This window comes from Canis lupus, chromosome 28, assembly GCF_003254725.2.
Source record: "Canis lupus dingo isolate Sandy chromosome 28, ASM325472v2, whole genome shotgun sequence".
NCBI classification, from domain to species: domain Eukaryota; kingdom Metazoa; phylum Chordata; class Mammalia; order Carnivora; family Canidae; genus Canis; species Canis lupus.
In genome coordinates, this window is record NC_064270.1 from 30,943,405 (window position 1) to 30,963,412 (window position 20,008).

Below are 20,008 nucleotides of genomic sequence, written 5' to 3' on the forward strand. Positions count from 1 at the left end.
TGTAAAATCCTTCTGCTCAGTGATACTAACTTGTATATTTAAAGTTCTTTCTCTTCACTTTCCAGACATAAGTCTATACTTATAAGTCCAACACATACTTGTTTTGCAAAATTCATTTTATCAGTGACACAGTTTTCTGAGTTAATTGACCTTGTCTCTACTTAATATAAAATATTAAAGTGAAAAAAAATTAGAAACACTCATGCACAGAACTAATCAGTAATGAAGCCCACAGGAGGTTGAAATTTCATGCTGTTTAGGTGTCTAAGTGAAATGAATTACATTTTCTTAAAAGACAAAAGGATACAGATTGTATACAGTTCCTGACAATGTAGTTGATTTAAAATCATTAAATAAATAATGCTTTGTTATTTGAAAACATTTTAATTAAAACTTTCAATTAAACTTTTAATTTGAAATTCACTGTGGCCTTAATGATAATTGAAAGCAATTCAGTTAAATATAGAGGCCTGATTTATATTCACTGGGTAAAGCCTGCTGCTTTTTAAGGCCTAATCTGCCCTCCCTTGTGAATTGCCTCTTTTTTTTTTTTTTTTTTAATTTTTTATTCATTTATGATAGTCACAGAGAGAGAGAGAGAGAGAGAGAGGCAGAGACATAGGCAGAGGGAGAAGCAGGCTCCATGCACCGGGAGCCTGATGTGGGATTCGATCCCGGGTCTCCAGGATCGCGCCCTGGGCCAAAGGCAGGCGCCAAACCACGGCGCCACCCAGGGATCCCATAAGAAAAATATGGCCATTCCCAGGCGTCAACTCCAAGCTATGGAGAGTCTGTAAACATGGTACCTCTCAGTTGAAATTCACATTCTTTAGACCTCATCTTTTGTTACCAAAGATTGATATCAATCATATGGTGGATCCTAAGGGATTATCTTATTTGGATTAAATTGATGGTCATATTTTCTGTACATCTTATGAATTTTAAAATAACATTGTTATTAAAACAACTATATAACCTGAGGAGGTTAAGGTATTCATAGTCCCATCACCCATTTATAGTAATTATTTACATTTTTTCCCTTTCATGGGTGTGTGTGTGTGTGCGCGTGCATACACACTTTCATGTATGTTTTATTATATGTTTTGACAACTTTATTCCAGTATTCAAGTGGTTTATAGGTAGGAAATTTGTATACCCTTTTTAGTGAATGGTCTTGATTTTGTTTGTTCACATTTCGTTAGAATGGTTTTACTGAATCCTTTTAGTTTGAGACTTAATAACCTAAGTACAAATACTGTATCTGAAAATAATGCCCATTTAAGATTTAACTATCAACAGTGACAGTTGATATATTCTTATATTATGTATTTGTATATTCTTATATTATTTATATATATACAGTTTATTATATATGATGTATTTATATATTTATATATGAAGTATTTAATTATGAAGCTTAGATTTTGTAATTACATTGACACATTGAGAAGATTTCTGATTAGAAATCTAAATAAGTTCTTTGAACCTGCAGTTCGTGATTACCAACATTATGTATATTTTGTAAAGTACATCACATTGAAAAGCAACCCTTTAGAAAGATAGGCAGTGAGGTGGGAATGTGCGGCAGCACCCTGCTCCACGGAAGCTGGTCTCTGACTCAGGTCCCGTGATTTGCCTTGTTTAGTACATAATACCGGGAAACTTTGGCTAAAACAGTACTCTCTAGATGACAAAAGTTCCTGAATTCTGGACAGCAATAGTCTGGAGTAATCTGTCCTTTGAGATGGCAGACAGTGTGGTTTATGACCCAGAGCCAAGAACAGCGTCATTGCTTAGCTGCAGCCCCTGGAGTGCTTCCTGGTACCTTGTAGGTCTGAAGAGTATTTCTTCTAGACCTGAAGAGTATTTCCACTGAAAAGTTTCTGTAAATTTCAGCATACATTATAAGTAATGTGTTTGTACTTTGGATCATCAATCAGGACAAAGTGCCATTGCTGGGGAGGAGCATCCTAAAGGCCCCATTCTGCAGGAAGTGCACCTCCGATTCCTGCTGACGGGACTGCTTTCAGGGCTACCCTCCCCACAGTTTGCCATCCGTATGTGCCCACCCTTGACCACAAAAAACATCAAGATGTATCAGCCACTGCTTGCTGTTGGTGAGTATTGGAGCTGTCCTTTTTTTAATCCTTCATGCGTACTTTACGTTTTATAAGACATTTAAGTTTGCTAGTTACTAGAAAACCCTTTCTTTGAGGATAAAGAGGAAGAGGCCCAGTGAAATCAAGTATATACTCATCTTAAAATATTTTTCTTCCTTTTTGTTTTTCTGTCCTTTAAATCCACCCATCTTTTTATTCATTTATTTTTAATCCCAGTGTTAACTCATTCACCTGACACTGGATGATAGAGATCCTGACATAGTGGGTACCTTTCTGAAATGTTAGGAAGGTAATCCTAAATCCAGATTCCTTGTGCCTTTTTTTTTTGGACCACCCCAGGCTTATTCTGTGCCTATCATTTTATATTGGGTTTTTGTTAACTAATGATATGATCATAGTTAGTAGTTTAATAATAATAATGGTTCTTCATTTGCCAAGAATTATGTGAAACATTGTTTAAAGTGGCTATGGTCTCAGTAAACCAAGATTTGCCTTTTGGGTTGAAATTGCATAGTTTTATGTTGTAAATAGAAAATTGGTCTGAGTTTCACCTTGCTGTCACATCAATTTCATAGTAATATGAGTAATCTAATTTCCTTCATAGAAAAAAGAACAGATTTTAATTTGCTATTGTGTATATGAGGTTAAAAGTATTTTTCAATTTCAAAAAGTATATTTGTTTAAAATTGTCAACATTTTTTCTTAAGATGCTATTTGTTGGCTTCTGACTTCCACTCTGGGTCTATAACATGATTTGTGAATTTTTTTTTCCTAATATGAAAACCTGACCCATGTTTATTTTGTTGCTAGTATGTCTCAGTTAGCTAACTGCCTATTCATGAGTACTAAAGGCTCACTTGAGTAATATTTGGCACTATTCTGATTTTCCCATTTTTTCCATTACTGTCTTCTGAAAGTGGTTTGCATTTTAACATTTGGTAGTTTATGTTTACATTTATATAAATGTAAATATTTAGTTTTTGCTTTAGAAACTATTGACTTATATTAAACCTCTTACAGAGATTTTAATTGGAATTTGTCAATGTAAATTATATGTACATGTATATACAGTATCAGTATACCTAGATTGTCAATTTTTTGGAGAAAATTACTTCTTGCCACAGCTAAATAATAGGAGCTAAGTCAGGGTCTGAAATTTTTATTGAGCGTAAGCTGTATTGTACTGGTATGTTGTGATGATCAAGTCATTTATTGAATTTAATATAATCACAAAGTTAAAGGAAAAAATATAAAATAAGTGCTTAAACTTTTACAGTGTCACTAGGGAAAAGAGGCATAGTGGAATTACTTCTTGTGGTGCCTCTAGAGTATTAGATCATAGGTTCAGCATTATTAAAACTTGCAAAATATAGGGACACCAGGGTGGCTCAGTCAGTTAAGCATCCAACTCTTGAGTTTGGCTCAGGTCATGATCTCACTATCATGGAATCAAGCCCTGTGTATGGATGGCTCCAAGCTGGGTGTAAAGCCTGCTTAAGATTCGCTCTCTCCTTCTCCCTCTGCCTATCCCCTCACCCCCGCTCAAGCACACACATGCATGCTCTCTCTCTAAAAACAACAACAAAAGGCTTGCAGAATGTTAAAATATTTTATTATTATGAAGATCTATTAATTGAAAGGTTTTGGTAATTCTTTAGATATTGTCTCAGTACTAGAAGGTACTATTGTGGAATAAATGATAAATGTAAACAAGTAAAATACTGTATTTTTCTAGAATGGTTTTGTAAAATATTTAATGAAGCTTTATTCAGCACTAAGCTAAATTGGAACTTGCCTAGCATTATTTCTATTATTCTATTATTTCTGTTACTTTGCATGAATCCATTCATTTTTTTTAAGTCATGTGCAGTGAGAAAGTGGTTGTCCAACCAATACTGTTCATTTTTCTTGCTTAACTTACAAAAACATTTTAAGGACTGAAACATTACTTTTTTGAGTATAGCCGTGTTTCTTCAAATTAAATTATAGACACACAAGTTACCTAAGACCGTGAAAATTTAGGCATAATAATAACCACAAATCAAAACAACAGCAATAATAGAAATATAGTAATAATCATGTACTTAGTTTGTGTCAGGTACTGTACTAAGTATTTAAAAATGTGTTTTCTGGGCAGCCCAGGTGGCTCAGCAGTTTAGCGCCACCTTCGGCCCAGGGTGTGATCCTGGAGACCCGGGATCAAGTCCGGCGTCGGCCTCCCTGCATGGAGCCTGCTTCTCCCTCTACCTGTGTGTGTCTCTCTCTCTCTCTCTCTCTCTCTCTCTCTCTCTGTGTGTGTGTCTCTCATGAATAGATAAATAAAATCTTTTTTAAAAAAAATAAAATAAAAATATGTCTTCTCATTTACTCTCCAGCAAGTAGATTTTCTGTTATTCCCATGTTAAAGAAATTAAAAACACAGATTTAATGTGGGCAAGTAATTTTTAAGAGTGTAAGATGGAACCAGAACTTGAACTCAGGCTTGTTTCACTGCAGAGTCCACAGTTAACCATCATACCTGACCATCTCTATGATTGATATAATAGAAAAGACAAAACCAAACCAAAAATCTTTATAAAGAAAAATAGAAAAGATCTGGTTAATGAGTTCTCCTAGGTTGCCTTTTTGAGGACTGGCTAAAGTAAACATTCCAAATCTCAAGAAGTATGAGTTCCCATGTGTAAAAAAGCCTAGCAAAGTGCTTCTTCAAATTTTATGTGTTTATTAAGTTAGATTTTGAAGTCTTTCTGTGAAAACATGTCCCTGGATTTAGAGAAGTTCTCAGAACATATGAGATTAGGCCCATTTTTGCGAAGAGAGAAGACAGAGAAATTCACTCATTCTTAACACATAGCTTGGTTCTCTTTTACAAAAGATAAGTGTTATCAAATGATTAAAATCTTCAGAAAAGACTTGGAAAGGGATCCCTGGGTGGCGCAGCAGTTTGGCGCCTGCCTTTGGCCCAGGGCGCGATCCTGGAGACCGGGATCGAATCCCACATCGGGCTCCTGGTGCATGGAGCCCGCTTCTCCCTCTGCCCCTCTCTCTCTCTCTGTGACTATCATAAATAAATAAAAATTTAAAAAATTATTTAAAAAAAAAGACTTGGAAAGATCTAGAACTCCAGCTAATTAAGACTATTACATTGTTTTGATAGGTACAAGTAACGGTTCTGTCCTGGTGTACCATCTCACCAGTGGGCTGCTACACAAAGAGTTAAGTGTCCACTCCTGTGAAGTCAGGTGAGTATGTATTGTGATACTGAGATCACAAACAGAAAGCATACTGGGAAGAAGTTTTGGGAGACTTTTCTATATTAAATACTCTGAAGTGATTATTTGCCTGAAAGTTTTGAATAATAAATATTTATGTTTAAGTAATGGTTATGTTAATCAGGTCTGAGCACTAATTGTTCGCTTTGTAAAAGAGTATTATGCAGTGGAAAATTTTTTCTAACTTTTATTGCTGCATCTGATTTCTCCTAAGGTCTAGGATATTTTCTCACTGAATATCACTGTGTTCCCTTGTTCAGATTTGTAGAGTTTGTTTTTCATTTCTTTTTTTCTTTTTAAAGATTTTTATTAATTTATTCATGAGAGACAGAAAGAGAGAGAGAGACAGGCAGAGGGAGAAGCAGGCATTCCGTGCAGGGAACCTGACATGGAACTTGATCCCGGATCTCCAGGATCACACCCTGGGCTGAAGGTGGCGCTAAACCGCTGAGCCACCCGGACTGCCCTGTTTTTCATTTCTATAAAGATACATCAGTAGGATGGATCCTGAAAAGTTTGAATGAAATCATTTTAATTATTAACTAATCTCATTTGTTTTTTTTGCTTAAGCACCATAAGAAAGGGACTAAACTATATAGCATTTCGTCTTTCATTTTGAGATGTGATGTGTTTTATGAGTGCCGTGCTTTCAGAGATACTGAGGGAAGAAGGTTGCTTTGTCTTGAAGACATACATATTTGCTCTATAGCATTATTTTGTTGATGGCATGGCTGCTCTCCTCTTTGCCCAGCAATGATGGGTTATGAAGTTATGCATTTGTAATATAAATTTACATTTCCAGTATTATTTGATCTTTTAACAAACATAAAAGAAAGGCAATTTTCTGTCCTCTGTACATTATATAAATATAGATCTCGTGCATACATTAAAATTCATAGTTAATCCTTCGTGAACACATTATTCTGAGTTACTGCATTTTCTGAATGGGAGAAAGGCTAATCCTTTAAGTATCACAACTCCTGATTGTGATGAAAGTTCCAGAAGTTTACATTGCCTTATTCTTTCAAGTACGTTGTTTGTGGTGCAGCCCTGGTGACTATTGGTCACCAACACCTCATGCTGTGCCCTCCAGTAGCTACCCAAATACCTTTACATGGCATCCTAATATCTTTAGAATCACTAACACCAGAGGTGCATGGGTGGCTCAGTCAGTTGAGCGGCTGCCTTCGACTCAGGTCATGATCCCAGGGTCCTGGGATCAAACCCCATACCAGGCCCCCTGCTCAGCAGGGAGTCAGTCTGCTTCCCCCTCTCCCTCTGCTGCTCCCCCTGCTTGTGCTTGCACATGCTCTCTCCCTTTGTCAAATAAATAAATCTTTAAAAAAAAGAAGGAATCACTTTCTTTCAGTGCACTGTGGGTGCAGTGACACGTCTGTGTTTACACCATTTCAGACTGTTGTTCATCTTCTCTCTCTTCTTCCAGAAGCCCTTCTGCCACTAGTGTTTCCTTTTATGAATAACACCCACCAGTCAAACTGCATTTAATCAATACTTGTTCTGAAGATGTGTTAAATATTAATACTTTGCAAGACCATTTCTTTGACGCCCCACCACCACTTTATGTGGTAGGCACTATTTTTATTCCCAATTTATGGAAGAAACTCAGTTTTATAATCTGTGAAATTTAAACTGGGCCTTTCAGGCTTCCAACTTGACCTTTATACTTAGAGTACATGTGCTGTATCTCCAGCTAAAAAAATGCCTGTAGGGCACATTTGGCAAAAAGATGAAAATGTTGACTGAGCCAGGATTCATGCTAAGAATTTATACTTGCTTCTGGAAAATGAAGTACATCTTCACTTTTTCTGAACACAGATCTTTTAATAAAAACACAATAGCCAGTTTATCAGCAAGCTATTAGATTTAAATAAGATGTTTTCCTAGATCATTCAGATGATAGATGTCACTAAATACATGACTTACACAAGCTGTAATAATATTTGTTATTGAGTAATACTTGAAATTACAGTTTTACTTGGGATACCAAATAATGGATATGCTACTCAGGCTGATGTTGTGAGTGATTCACACAAATGTGTTCCATTATTTTATATGAATTTTCCCTCTTAATTGCCATTTTGAAGATAATTCACATTTTATATTCAGTGATGATGCCCAGGAGGATGGTAAAATCCTGATATCTTTGTGTTTCAATTAATGCAATTATAGTATTACAATTAAAAGCCATTATGAAAATTTCACAGATGTGTTGTAAAAATTGCTGAACTTATTAGCAATACACCCAACACATTCTAGATATTCATTGTCAAATGTAAGGCCAACTTTTTAAAGTTATTTTTACTAGATACTAAATGTGTTTTTAAAAAACACTTACTCTAACATACTTGAATTTTATGCATACGCATGGGCAGGAACTGCCTAACTCCAGATAGTTTTGTCTGTGGGTTGTTTTTAAAATCATGATGTTTGAGCCAGTTATGCATTACAGATTCGTATTGAGCATCTTTTGTATTCATGTAAACAAATCCTCTGATGCTTATAATCCAGTGGAAGATACCTAGGAGTAAATGTATATGTAGGTGTTCTTAGATTATTAGATTTTTTTCTAGATAATTAGTTTGTATCTTTGTTCAGTAGGCTAAATTTACAATAATATAGCATGATACTATTTTCAGTGTCAAAACTTAACTATAACAGCAGTTTATGTGGATGTCAGAACATTGGCTCAGTATTGCTTTGAGGAAGTGGAGTGATTTGTGCAAAGTAAAATAATTTCCATTTTGTCTATAAATTGCCAAAAGTTAGTTTCATAGAATTGTAGAACTGCAAAGCCTTCCAAGAGGTGAGCGCTCCTCGTAGCACCCAGGGTTGGAAAGTAGCCTGTGCAGCAGCCCCAGTTGAAGTCAACAGGCCTGACTTGGAAACCTATGGGAGTCAGAACCTCAGACACCTGTTGACAGAGTCTACGGTTACAGTTGTTCATTCATTCAGAACCCAACAGAACAATCCTAGACCAAGTCAGAAAATGAGCTACTGTTCTTAGGAGTTTTTATAAAGAGCTCAGTATGTGGTTGAACCCAGACAATAGCTTTCTAATCCTGAGAGCAGCGTGGTGCTTGCTGAGTTTGACAAGAGGTTTCATTCCTTTCTGTTAAGACATAATCCTATCCTTATCTAATCCTCTTTGAAGTCCCAACTTGATATTTATTTTCTTCATGTTGATCAGTTGGAGTCAGATATAAAAGCAGCTGCTGGAATCAGCTCAAAGGCAACATACTCATAGTTCTACATTACAAATAAGCAGCCATTCCATGTTCTGTTCTGTCCTCAACACTGGGATGTCTTTGTCTTAGAAGCAGTGGGGAAAGGAGGCTGAATGTGTATGACACTAATAACCATATGGAGGAGTGCTAGACTTTCCGTAGACATCATTCTTTTAATCCAACAGCATTTATTGTGGTACCTCCCTTCAAAGAGAGTAGTACAACCCATTGCAGTGTTTCTCAGCCAGTCACAGTTTCCTCTTGTTGTTTAGGCAACCCCTATTTTCCCTTTGGGTCTCAGTGGGCTCTAAAGACCAGATTCTGTGGGACTCTTACAAGCATCTATTGAACTCTGTACCACTGTATTTCGTAATAGGGAGTCCAGAATCCACTTTGTGTAGTGTCTTTTTTCTGTTAAATCATAAGTTCCAGAAGGATAGCAGGCAAACCTCTCATTCACAGTGATACTTCTGCTGCCTAGTGTAGTCACGGGTATACACTGGGTACTTTACAGACACATTTTAAAAATAATGAATGGAGAATGGGTGGACTGGGATTCTTCGTGTCCAGAGATTGTGGCATTACCATACTGGAGCATAGGTGCTCAGATTGCCAGCAACAAGCCTTGGAGAGTATGTCTTTGGTTTCTATGGGTAAACAGATCTGATTGATGCTACCAGACTTATGTAGAATGCACCATAAGTTCAAAGTGATTTTTCACTTTTTTTATTCACTCTGAGTAGAAAACTTAGTACTGTTACATGCTGGGGGAAGGAAAGAGAAACAAGAGACAAAGGGTCTTTTCAGTGAATAATTTTTCATCAGATATATATTGTATTCATTATCGATGTGGTTCGAGTTCAGTAAATGAGGAGGCCTCATTGCAAAAATAGGGCTTGAGTGGGATCTTGAAATTAGAATGATGATGATGATGATAGTAATTGCTAGTACATGCAGCTCTTCCTGTGTGCCAGAATTTCTTTATGTACACAGTGTTACTCCTGCAGCAATAGCAGATAAGGGGACAGATGTAGGGAGAGCGCAGAGCCTGCAACTGCTGGAGCCAGTATATTTGAAGAGGGAAGAAGAGATCACTCCGGACATGGGAATTCTTAAGAGTACTCAGTTTCAAGCAGCCTAATCTGAGTGTTTCAACACAACTTTACACCAAGAGAATTATAATCCTTGATAACTACAGCAATTCCCTTCTCTAACAAATACTATTTTCAGTTCCTTTGGGATCATCTTTGCCCCTCTGAGAAAAGACAAGTAGGCGGGTACACAGGGATAAGTGAGGAAAGTTACTCTAGTATTAATAGTGGACAAGGTTCGGAGGATTAAGAGGTAAATTTGGTTAGGTAGGGTGAGGCAGACAACCGGATGGACTTGAAAGTCACATGTGAGCTTGGATATGATGCAGGAAGCCAGCATATCTTCTTGGGCAAATGAGGGGCATGTGCAGAGCAGTATTTAATGCTCTCTAGCAATAGCTTTTAAATTGAAGTAAATGTGGATAAACTAGGTCAGGGGTTAACAAACATTTTCTGTAAAGGACCAGATAATAAGTATTTTAGACTTTGCAGGCCATAAAATTTCTGTCGCAATTACTCAAATCAGCCATTATGTTATGAAAGTAACCATAGACAATATGTTGTTAAACATGGTTGTTCCATAAAATCTGATGGGCAGTTACATGTAGAGCAAAGGTTTGGACTTTCCCTCTCAACTAGCCTCTATTACCTTGTAAGCAAGGTGGGGCAATAGAATAGTGTTTCTCCTCATGACTGATGGTCCATTTAACCTGTGCTCCCTCTCTGCCACACCCTACCCCCCCACCACCACTACTGGCTTCCATTCTCTGCAAGCCATGGTGGTAATACTCTGTTCTTAACGTCAGTGCAAGAAACTGTGGACTCACTTGTTACCAGACCTCATAAAGGAGACTCCCAGGCATTTGGTGGATAAGTTGCTTGGAGTCTTGTCATCATTTTGAGATTTTTCTTTTGTGCTTTTCTCTAATTAATACACCATTTGGAACTGTCAGCCACTTCCAAATCTGGTAGCTCAGTTTGAATTCTTTACTACAGGAATTTCTGCCTCCTAATCAACTAAGAAGTTTGATAAATTCCTCAGTGTACTCAACTTTAAGCAGTCTGGCTCGGAATATTTCCACACCGCTGTTTCTTAAGCGGTGGAATTCTCAGACACTACTGTGTTGTGTGACTCTCCTTTGCCAGATTTTGATAGTCATTTTAATGCTGCTATGAATCCAGGTAACTAAACTATCTCACCATTATATTTGGAGATTAAGTTTTAATTTGAAATAATTTCATATATATATTGAAAATGTATGGTAATTTAGTCTCGAAAGGTCATGTTAATATTCTTAATTAGCTTGTATAATAAAATTAAGGTCTTAGGAAAAACTTAATTTCAAGTAAGTTGTGCAAACAAAAAAGGTTATTTGACTAAATTTTATTTAATTTCTCATTTTAGGGGTATCGAATGGACAAGTTTGACTGGTTTTCTTTCCTTTGCTACTTCAACACCAAACAATATGGGATTAGTGAGAAATGAACTTCAGCTGGTTGATCTTCCAACAGGTTTGTGTATTTAGACTATTAAAAGTTTGAAAATGAAAAAAATAAAGTTTGAAAATGGTTTGTCATATTGATCAAAGATGTTGCTATTTATAAACTTTCTTTCAACCTGGGAGTTTTTTCTTATATCCTATTTATACATTCATTTTGTTGTTCTGTAATAATTACCCTGGAAAGGCTCATCGTTGTTGTTGTATGCAAATTGTGTTAATACAAGTATATGGTAAATGGAGTACCATTAGCCTGAACAGACAGATTTATAATTACATATGTTACCAGTTCTACCTTTAAGTACATTGTTAGGTGACCAAAAGTACGGTTTTAAAATAAATCTTTGTAGTAGGCTTTCTTAGATTCTCTTCTAAAACTTTTGGCCTTTACAGGAAAACCTTTATAAATTTATAATTTATTTGTTTTTAAATGTTCAAATTTAAGACTTTTGACAGTCTCAGGCTGACTGAGTAGAGAAATTTGAGAGTTTAAAAAAAAGAAGCATTCCAGTTAAGTAACTTGCTCAGAATTTGTTTAAAAACCTACAACCCAATGAGTTTCAAAATGAAGAACTTAGAATAAGGTGAGAGTTTCAAATTATTTTATGACACATGGATGATTTCAAATAGAATTCTGAACAAAATTATAGTGAGTTTCTTTAAAATGGTCTAGCAATAAGGATATATGTAAACAGTTTGAATTCTAAGATATATATATGTATGTGTGTGCACATGTGGGTAGCAAATCGAGTATATTCTCAATATGTATTTCCATGATAATGGGTGTTTTTACTTCTCTGGGTATGGGTATGTTACTAAACCTCAAGAAATTAGTCGCACTGTCTGTAATCAGTCCACTGTAGTTCTGTTCTCATTGGCAATGACGTGCCCAGTAGCCCCTGCCCCTAGATTGGGGTCTCTCTAATTACATGACAGCCCAGGGGCAAAATGCTGTTTTCTAGTATCATTCACTTAAAAAAAAAAAAAAAAAAAAAAGCCTATCATTTTTTCCAGTTAGCTCAGGACTATTAGATAACTTAAAATCTTTCTCAGACTTATTTTTGAGCAATAAATTTTAAAATTTAAGTCATAGATACTAACTTGCTGAGGTGGGATATTTGAGTTCATAGATAATAGACTTTTCTAGCCTTGTCTTCTAAGAAGAGCAGCAGACCAGACCAGCAGAGTTAGGAAAGGATGTGGGTGTTTGTTTGGCAAATAAGAACAGGAGCCCCATTTGACAGCACTGAGGAGCAGAGGCATGCAGGCACTCAGTTGTCTCTGAATTGAGCGTGCTCTCTTTTGTTTAATGTAAATAAAAATGCGGGAAAAGTTATTAAAATGTATTTGTTCAGACATAGAGTAGAATTTGCATTTTTTAATTACAGAAAACCATTTAGCTTCTCTGACAGTTAACTAATTCTTATCATTCCCCAGTTCCGGTGTGTAAAGAACCTTTCAGTAAGAAACAGGTCAAAGTGTTTTAGTTGAGCATTTTGTACATGGGACAGGAAATCTTAAATACCTGTTTAAAGAGTGTTTTTTCCACTGGTTAGTATTTGTGAACATGGGAGTGTTCATATTACTTTAGATATAATATATCTAAATAATAGATATTATATATAATAGTCTAAATACACAAACCTGTTGTATTTTACAGTAGGCTGTTCCTTTACCATAGATGGATTGAAACTTCGGAAATTGATAATTTTGAATTTCTAAAATAGAACTATTTATTTGAAAGAAACCACTGAAAGTATTCAAGAAACTGTAACAAAGGAAAATACTTTTTTATAAGATAGATAATTGAATACAAGTAATATATTCTTGATCTTTAACTTGTAATACTTTTGAAATACATTTTGAATTTAGATTACTTGAAACAGTGTAGAAGTAAGTGGGAGAATAGAGGAAGCACTGATCAGATTCTGTTGGTGTGTATAGCTTTTTGTCTTACCTGTTTCATCTGATATTTCACATTTTCTTTAATATTTTCAATTAAAGGTAGGAGTATTGCTTTTCGCGGTGAACGAGGCAATGATGAGTCACCCATCGAAATGATTAAAGTATCTCATTTAAAGTAAGTGTGAGCCAAAAAAAAAAAAAATCTGTGGTGTTATCACAATGGGATCTTAAAGATTTTTTTTTTAATCTTTAAGAAAGTGAGAATATGCTGAAATGCATATAGAGTTTCTTAGTGATAGTAAATCAAGCTATGCAGCCATCTCAAGAAAATATTTTGATCACAAAATTAAACTATTGCTTTTAATTTCTACTTAAAAAGATAACTTTTCTATAAATCTTAATATCTCATTTGATTGGTAAAACCAGTAATCCTATTTTTTCTCCTATAGCTATATTGATCTAAATGCCTGTCACCCACAAGGAAAATGTAATTTGTCACCTAATGAAATTCTTATGCATTTCTATCTCAACATGGGTTTCTTGAGTCAAAGAACTGATTTTCTTTGTTTATAATTTAGACCTATTTAAATTTCAGAAAGTTTTGAGTTTTTCATTCCAAGGGAAATACATGTAAAGTAAGACTATTAAACATAGAGACTGAATGAAGACCAATCAGAAGAACAAAGAAAGGAGGAGTAAGCTTTTTAAAATAGTTTTCCAAATTTCTTTAGCTTTTCTGGAATCTTTGTATTTCCACATAAATTTTAGAATCAGCTTATCAGTGTTACCAAAAAAGCTTCCTGGGATTTTGATTGAGATTGCACTTAATCCATAGATCAATGTGGGAAAGAATTGATATCCTAATAAGTTCTGTGATTCATGAACATGGTGTATCTCTCCACTTATTTCTTAGTTGTCATTCTTAAAGTGTTACACATCATTTGCTAATTTTTTTTGTTTTTTTTCTTCAATACTAGTATACATGTATTTTTTTCTCTTTTTAATTTCAGTTACCAATTATTCATTACTGGCATAGTGAAATAGTTAATTTTTTAATATTGACTTCGTGACCATGCTAACTTAATTATTATTTCTAGTAGCTTTTTAGTTGGTTCTTTAGTATTTTCTATATAGACATTCCATGTTGTTTGCCAGTAATGACTCAGCTACATCTCTGTTTTCTGGAGTATGGGCTTTTTTTTCCTCCTTGTTTTACTGTAATGAGAAGGACTTCCAGTACAATGTAGAATAGAATGACGAGAGCAGACATCTTTGTTCTGTTTCTGGATCTTAAGGCAAAAGTGTTCAGTCTTTCAACATTAAATATGTTAGTTATAGATTTTTTGTAGGTGACCTTTATTACATTGAGGAATTTTTCTATTCCTAGTTTACTAAAACTTTGTATCATTGAGTAGGTGATGGATTTTGTCAGATGATTTTTCTGCATTTAGGGACATCATCATAATGAGGGATTTTGTTTTAAGTCAGCTAATATGGTGAATTACATTGACTGATTTTTTTGTTAAACCAACTTTATATCCCTGGCATAAATTCTTCTTGGTCATGGTATATTACCGGATTTGACTTGCTTAAATTTTATTCATCTGTGCTCATGAAGCATATTGATCTAGTTTTCGTGTAATATCTTTGTCTGGTTTTGGAAATCATAACTACCAATTTCCATAGGATATTTATAGATACATTATTTAATTTCAGAATATTTAGGGGTTCTTCAGATATCTTTCTGTTAATTCATGGTTTCCATTAGAATCAGAGAGCACATTTTATATTGCTTTAGTTCTTTTAAATTTAATATGATTGTTATATGGCCTAGACTACGGTCTTAGTGAATGTTCCATATTGCACTTTTGAAGATTGTGTTTTCTGCTCTCATTGATTAGAATAATCCATAAATGTCAGTTCAGATTGGTTGGTAGTTATTTAGGTCTCATATTCATACTGATTTTCTGCCTGCTTTTCTGTCTATTACTGACAGGTGAGTGTTGAAATAAACATTGTTTTGCATTTATTTCTCTTTTGAAGAGCTCATGTTCTTGCTTTTGGTATTTTAAAGCTCTGTTACTAGTTACATACATATCTGGTATTGTTATCTCCTCTTGACTTATTTCTTTATCATTGTGAAATACCCTCTTTATTTTTGGTACTATTCTTTTATTCAGAAGTAAGTCAGATTTGCCTGATTTATATAGCCACGTAAGCTTTCTTTTGATTAATGTTTGCATAGTGTATCTTTTTCTTACCTTTTACTTGTGTCTTATCTATGTCTTTCTTTATAGTTAAAGTTGATATCTTCTAGAAAGCATCTGGTTGGGGCTTCTTTTTCTATTTGGTTATCTATGTTTCAAATTGCAGTGTTTAAATTATTCATATTGAACGTAATTATCATTGTGGCTTATGTTTAAATCTGCCATCTTGCTAGTTATTTTCTGTTTTTAAATTTAAAATGAATTAATAAGGATAGTTTCTAATTTTTTAGACTTAATTTCTAATATGCAAAATGTCAGTTGTTATAAACCACATAAACAAAAGTTCTTTGGGGGAGGTCCTTAATTTTTAAAAATGTAAGAATCCTGAGATTAGAGAGTTTAATTGCTCAGTTGCACTATATGGACTCCAGTCTCTTCTGTTTCCAGTCATTCTTGACTCTCATATGCCTGCTAAAATTAATACATCTAAAACAAATCACATTATCCCCCACTACTTTAAAACCTTCTATGATCCACTATAATCTGTAGAATAAATCTGTATATAACCTAGCATGGCATATTTGGGTATTTTAGGTCTTTAATAATGTGATCCAAAATTCACATTTTGATCTTCTTTCTCATGATGATTGCTCTTGCATGCCCTTCATTTCAGGTAGCATATTCCCTCCACTGTGTCCTTTCTTATCTTGGCCATTTGTCACATTTGTTACACTGCCTAGAATGCCATTGCCTAGTTGTCAAAATAAATCTCCTCTTTCATAGTTAATCTTTGTAGCATTCACCAGATTCTGTCTTATATTAGTTATTTATATATAAGCCAGTAGATGGCTTCATGTTAGATATAATAAAAAATGTAACATATTATATTGCCTTTGTGTAACCCGTAATGGTGTATAAAATCCTTCCATGTGTGCTATCCTCTCTCCCCCCTTTTTAGCATTTAGTGAGGGGGGTAAGACAGATGTTATTAACATCATTATAAAGATAAGTAGAATAAAACTCAAAGAGACCCCTGGGTGACTTAGCGATTGACCATCTGCCTTCAGCCCAGGGTGTGGTCCCGGAGTCCCACATCAGGCTCCCCTCAAGGACTCCCTGTGTCTCTGCTTCTCTCTCTGTGTCTCTCATGAATAAGTAAATAACATCTTAAAATAAATAAATACCTACATACCTACCTACCTACATACATACATACATACATACATAAATCTCAAAAAGATTACATGGTTTATCTGAGGCTACAAAATTATCAAATGGCAGACTTTGTCCTGAGCAAGAGAACCTAAGTGCTTTGATACTGAGTATAAGGATCTTCCTGCTCTGTGACATTTTCTCAGTGCTAGCATGATAGAAACTTTGTGAAAACCTTTACTTTTTCATTTAATTTTTACCATAACCCTGCATACCAATCCATTGGGATAGGTGGTAATATTCTCATGTCATATATGAGGAAATTAAGCCTTGGGAGAGTTACCATAAATTGGTAAATTGGTAAAATGTGAACTTGTGCCTTTCTTCATTCTTTCTTCTGACCTGGGCTCCTTGCTTAATTATGGCTATGTGGCTATCTAAGGTCATCTTAGGGCTTTACCTTCTTAATAACTATTAATGATGAGAACTAATGTTAATTTAAATGACTTTTCTGATTTACTCAACCTTTTATTTGTATTACTTATGGTGAAAAGTTTTGCAAAACTTTTAGTAATTTTGTTTATTTTAGGCAGTATTTGGCAGTTGTATTCAAAGATAAACCCCTGGAGTTATGGGATGTTAGGACTTGTACCATTCTTAGAGAAATGTCCAAAAACTTCCCTGCAATAACTGCTTTGGTAAGTTACAATTGAAAATCTAGTTTATCCAGGCATGTTGTGTATGTGGTCAATATTTTTCTTTAGCCTGAATTGAAATCATTACTGTTAATGTATTTTCTTATTAAAAATGTGAGGATGATCTAAGTCCATGGAGATAACTCTTATTTTCTTGGATTGATTAAGCTAATATAGCATTAGTGCAGTTCCAATTAAAGTTTTACTCAGATATTTTGAAGAACATGATAAAGAGATTTGTGAAAGAATAAAAGGTCATAGTAGCTAACTCAGCCTTAAAAAAAGAGGACAGCATTGGGAAAATGGTCTCACTTTATGGAGAAAAATACTGGATCTCTACCTAATACCATATTTAGACGTAGGCTCTATGGGATTAGAGACCTAAATGTAAAAATGTAAATCTGTCAAATTCATAGTCAAAAATAGAAGAATATTTTTCTGTTTTGGGGGCAGAAAAGGACGTCAGGAGCTCAAACCAAAAGGCAAAAAAAGAAAAATGCATTTAATTACATCAAGATTGATGCTCTCTATCCAATGAAGGACACCAGTGTCCAAGTTAAATAGAAAGGACAAGTTGGAAAAAGAAATTTACCAATATCTAAAACCAGCAAAGGACTAACTAATCCTTGTAGAGGGCTAGGCTTATAGGAACTTGAAAAGACAGGAACACCAGTGGAAAGAGGGCCAAAGTAAGTGAGCAGTTCACGAATGGTGGAGAAACCTAAAAGGCCAATAGACGTATGAAGAAATGTTCAAAGTCATCAGTTTTTAGAGATGGGCAAAATAAACTAACAATGGTATAACTTTTAAACTAACGAAAACTGGGGAGCCAGATAGCATCAGTTGTGGGTGTAGTAGGTTGCAGGAATCCTTACCCACTGCTGGTAGGAATGCAGACCAGTGAGGTACTCTGCAAGCAGACTTTGCAGCCCCTGTTCACAGAGGAGCTTCTGTGAAGATATGGACTGCAGTGTTGTTTGTCAGAGAGGTCAGACGCACTCCGGGTGTTCTCTGCTGGGAGAACAGAGAGACTAAAAGTGGATGGATGCACTCGTGGAGTACTGGGTAGCCTACAGAAACAGCAGAGATGGGACTTATGTTGTACTCAATGAAAAGAGTTTAGGAACAGGGTAGGATGTGATTCCTATTTATGTAAGTTATGAATACACACATGTGAAATAACTATCTGTGAAGAATTGATGCATATGAGAGATTATTGGATTGAATGCATTAAAATAGATGGGAATATAAAAGAATAAATAAGAGATTTGAGGTAGATCTGTTGATGACAATGGACCATATTGGAGGAACATAAGCAACTCACCCTATGTATCTACGGGGGAGGGCTAGAAGTAGGGAAGAGAAGATATCATAATTGTATTTATTATTTTCATTTTGTAAAAAAAGAAGGCATCAGAGTTAGACCTTTTGGAAGTTTGCCATTAAACTCTTCTACCTTAAGCTCTCATTAAAGATTAGAGGTAGAAGGAGGTAGAGGGTAGATTATTAAAATCTGCCTTAAGCACTAATTAGAATGCATTCATTCACCCTTTCTATAAATAGATAATACTTAAGAACAAATTGTGAATTCATGTGCAGTAATAAGTGATGCCCAACTGTTCCAGAAAGATTGTTTGATTGAAGTAAACTGAGCACTTATAGGTGTGTCCGTCTTTGCTTCTCAGGAATGGTCCCCATCTCACAACTTGAAGAGCCTGAGAAAGAAACAGTTGGCTACCCGAGAGGCCATGGCCCGCCAGACCGTGGTCTCAGACACAGAGCTGAGCATTGTGGAGTCATCCGTGATCAGGTGCAGAGTGCTGTTCCCTGCCTGTCATTTGTGATAGTCAGTGTCGTGGTAGGGAACTTGACAAGTGTCGTCCAAAGGCATCTATTGTACTCTCTTGTATTTCAGTGCATACTTGGAAGACTGAAGAGTTAATTTTACTATTTCATTGCTTAGTGTAGTCAATAACACATACAGTAGTATCCATATGCCAGTATCCATTAGCGAGTGTGATCATTCTCACTACCCTTCTGTGCCCTAAACTTCAGCTTCTGAAATCCAAATGAATTTAGCATGAACATCCGGATAGTTCATATTGTCATTTATATGCACCAAAGAAAATATATAGAGAATGCTAGATTTAGGGACTGTCCGCATCTCCATCCCCACCAATTTTAGAAATAAAAAAACCTCAGAGAAAATGGTCAAGATAAGGCTTCTTTCTGTAACAGAAACAGTGAACAAATTTCTCGTGTAAAGTCTAGATGACTACATTCCTCTGTATGGGGTAAATAACCTGTTGGGAGTAATTTGTGTTTTCCTCTTATTAACTGAGCAAAGATTAGTGTTAGTGCTTTTTTTTTTTTTTTTTTTTGGCAGATAGTTTTGGACTTTTGGACTTCCTGTTAATGCATCTGTATATCTGTATTTGGGACAAATTAATGTGTGTGTCACTCTAGGAAAAAGAAATAGCTTTACCTTATTCCTCTCTCTTCCAAAGCTTGTTGCAGGAGGCAGAAAGTAAATCTGAACTCAGTCAGAACATCTCTGCCCGGGAGCATTTTGTGTTTACCGATAACGATGGCCAAGTTTATCATCTCACAGTGGAAGGAAACTCAGTGAAAGATAGTGCTCGGATTCCACCAGATGTGAGTCCAGCTCTTGATTACATCTTCGTGAAGAGTTTATCAGAGGTTTTGTTGATTCCGTATCCACTGAAGCCATAGTTAAGTTGTGAAGCTCTTTCATGAAACTTTAAATAATAAACTTGACTATTTAAGGAGATATTTTCATTGATTAGACTTGTCCCATACTG

General features: G+C 35.4%; 1 protein-coding gene across 2 annotated transcripts in view; it reads left to right on the plus strand.

The window, feature by feature from the left end:
* Positions 1 to 20,008, plus strand: part of WDR11 (WD repeat domain 11) — a 59,237-nt gene that overhangs the window by 16,537 nt on the left and 22,692 nt on the right. For both annotated transcript variants that reach the window (XR_007406727.1, XM_025467439.3), the window contains exons 10-16: positions 1,941 to 2,117; positions 5,278 to 5,362; positions 11,134 to 11,240; positions 13,232 to 13,307; positions 17,081 to 17,189; positions 18,872 to 18,996; positions 19,694 to 19,841. Coding sequence is in view for 1 of the 2 variants with exons in the window: in XM_025467439.3 (XP_025323224.1) it covers positions 1,941 to 2,117; positions 5,278 to 5,362; positions 11,134 to 11,240; positions 13,232 to 13,307; positions 17,081 to 17,189; positions 18,872 to 18,996; positions 19,694 to 19,841 (827 nt within the window). In the remaining variant the exon portion in view is untranslated. The remainder of the gene's footprint in view (positions 1 to 1,940; positions 2,118 to 5,277; positions 5,363 to 11,133; positions 11,241 to 13,231; positions 13,308 to 17,080; positions 17,190 to 18,871; positions 18,997 to 19,693; positions 19,842 to 20,008) is intronic.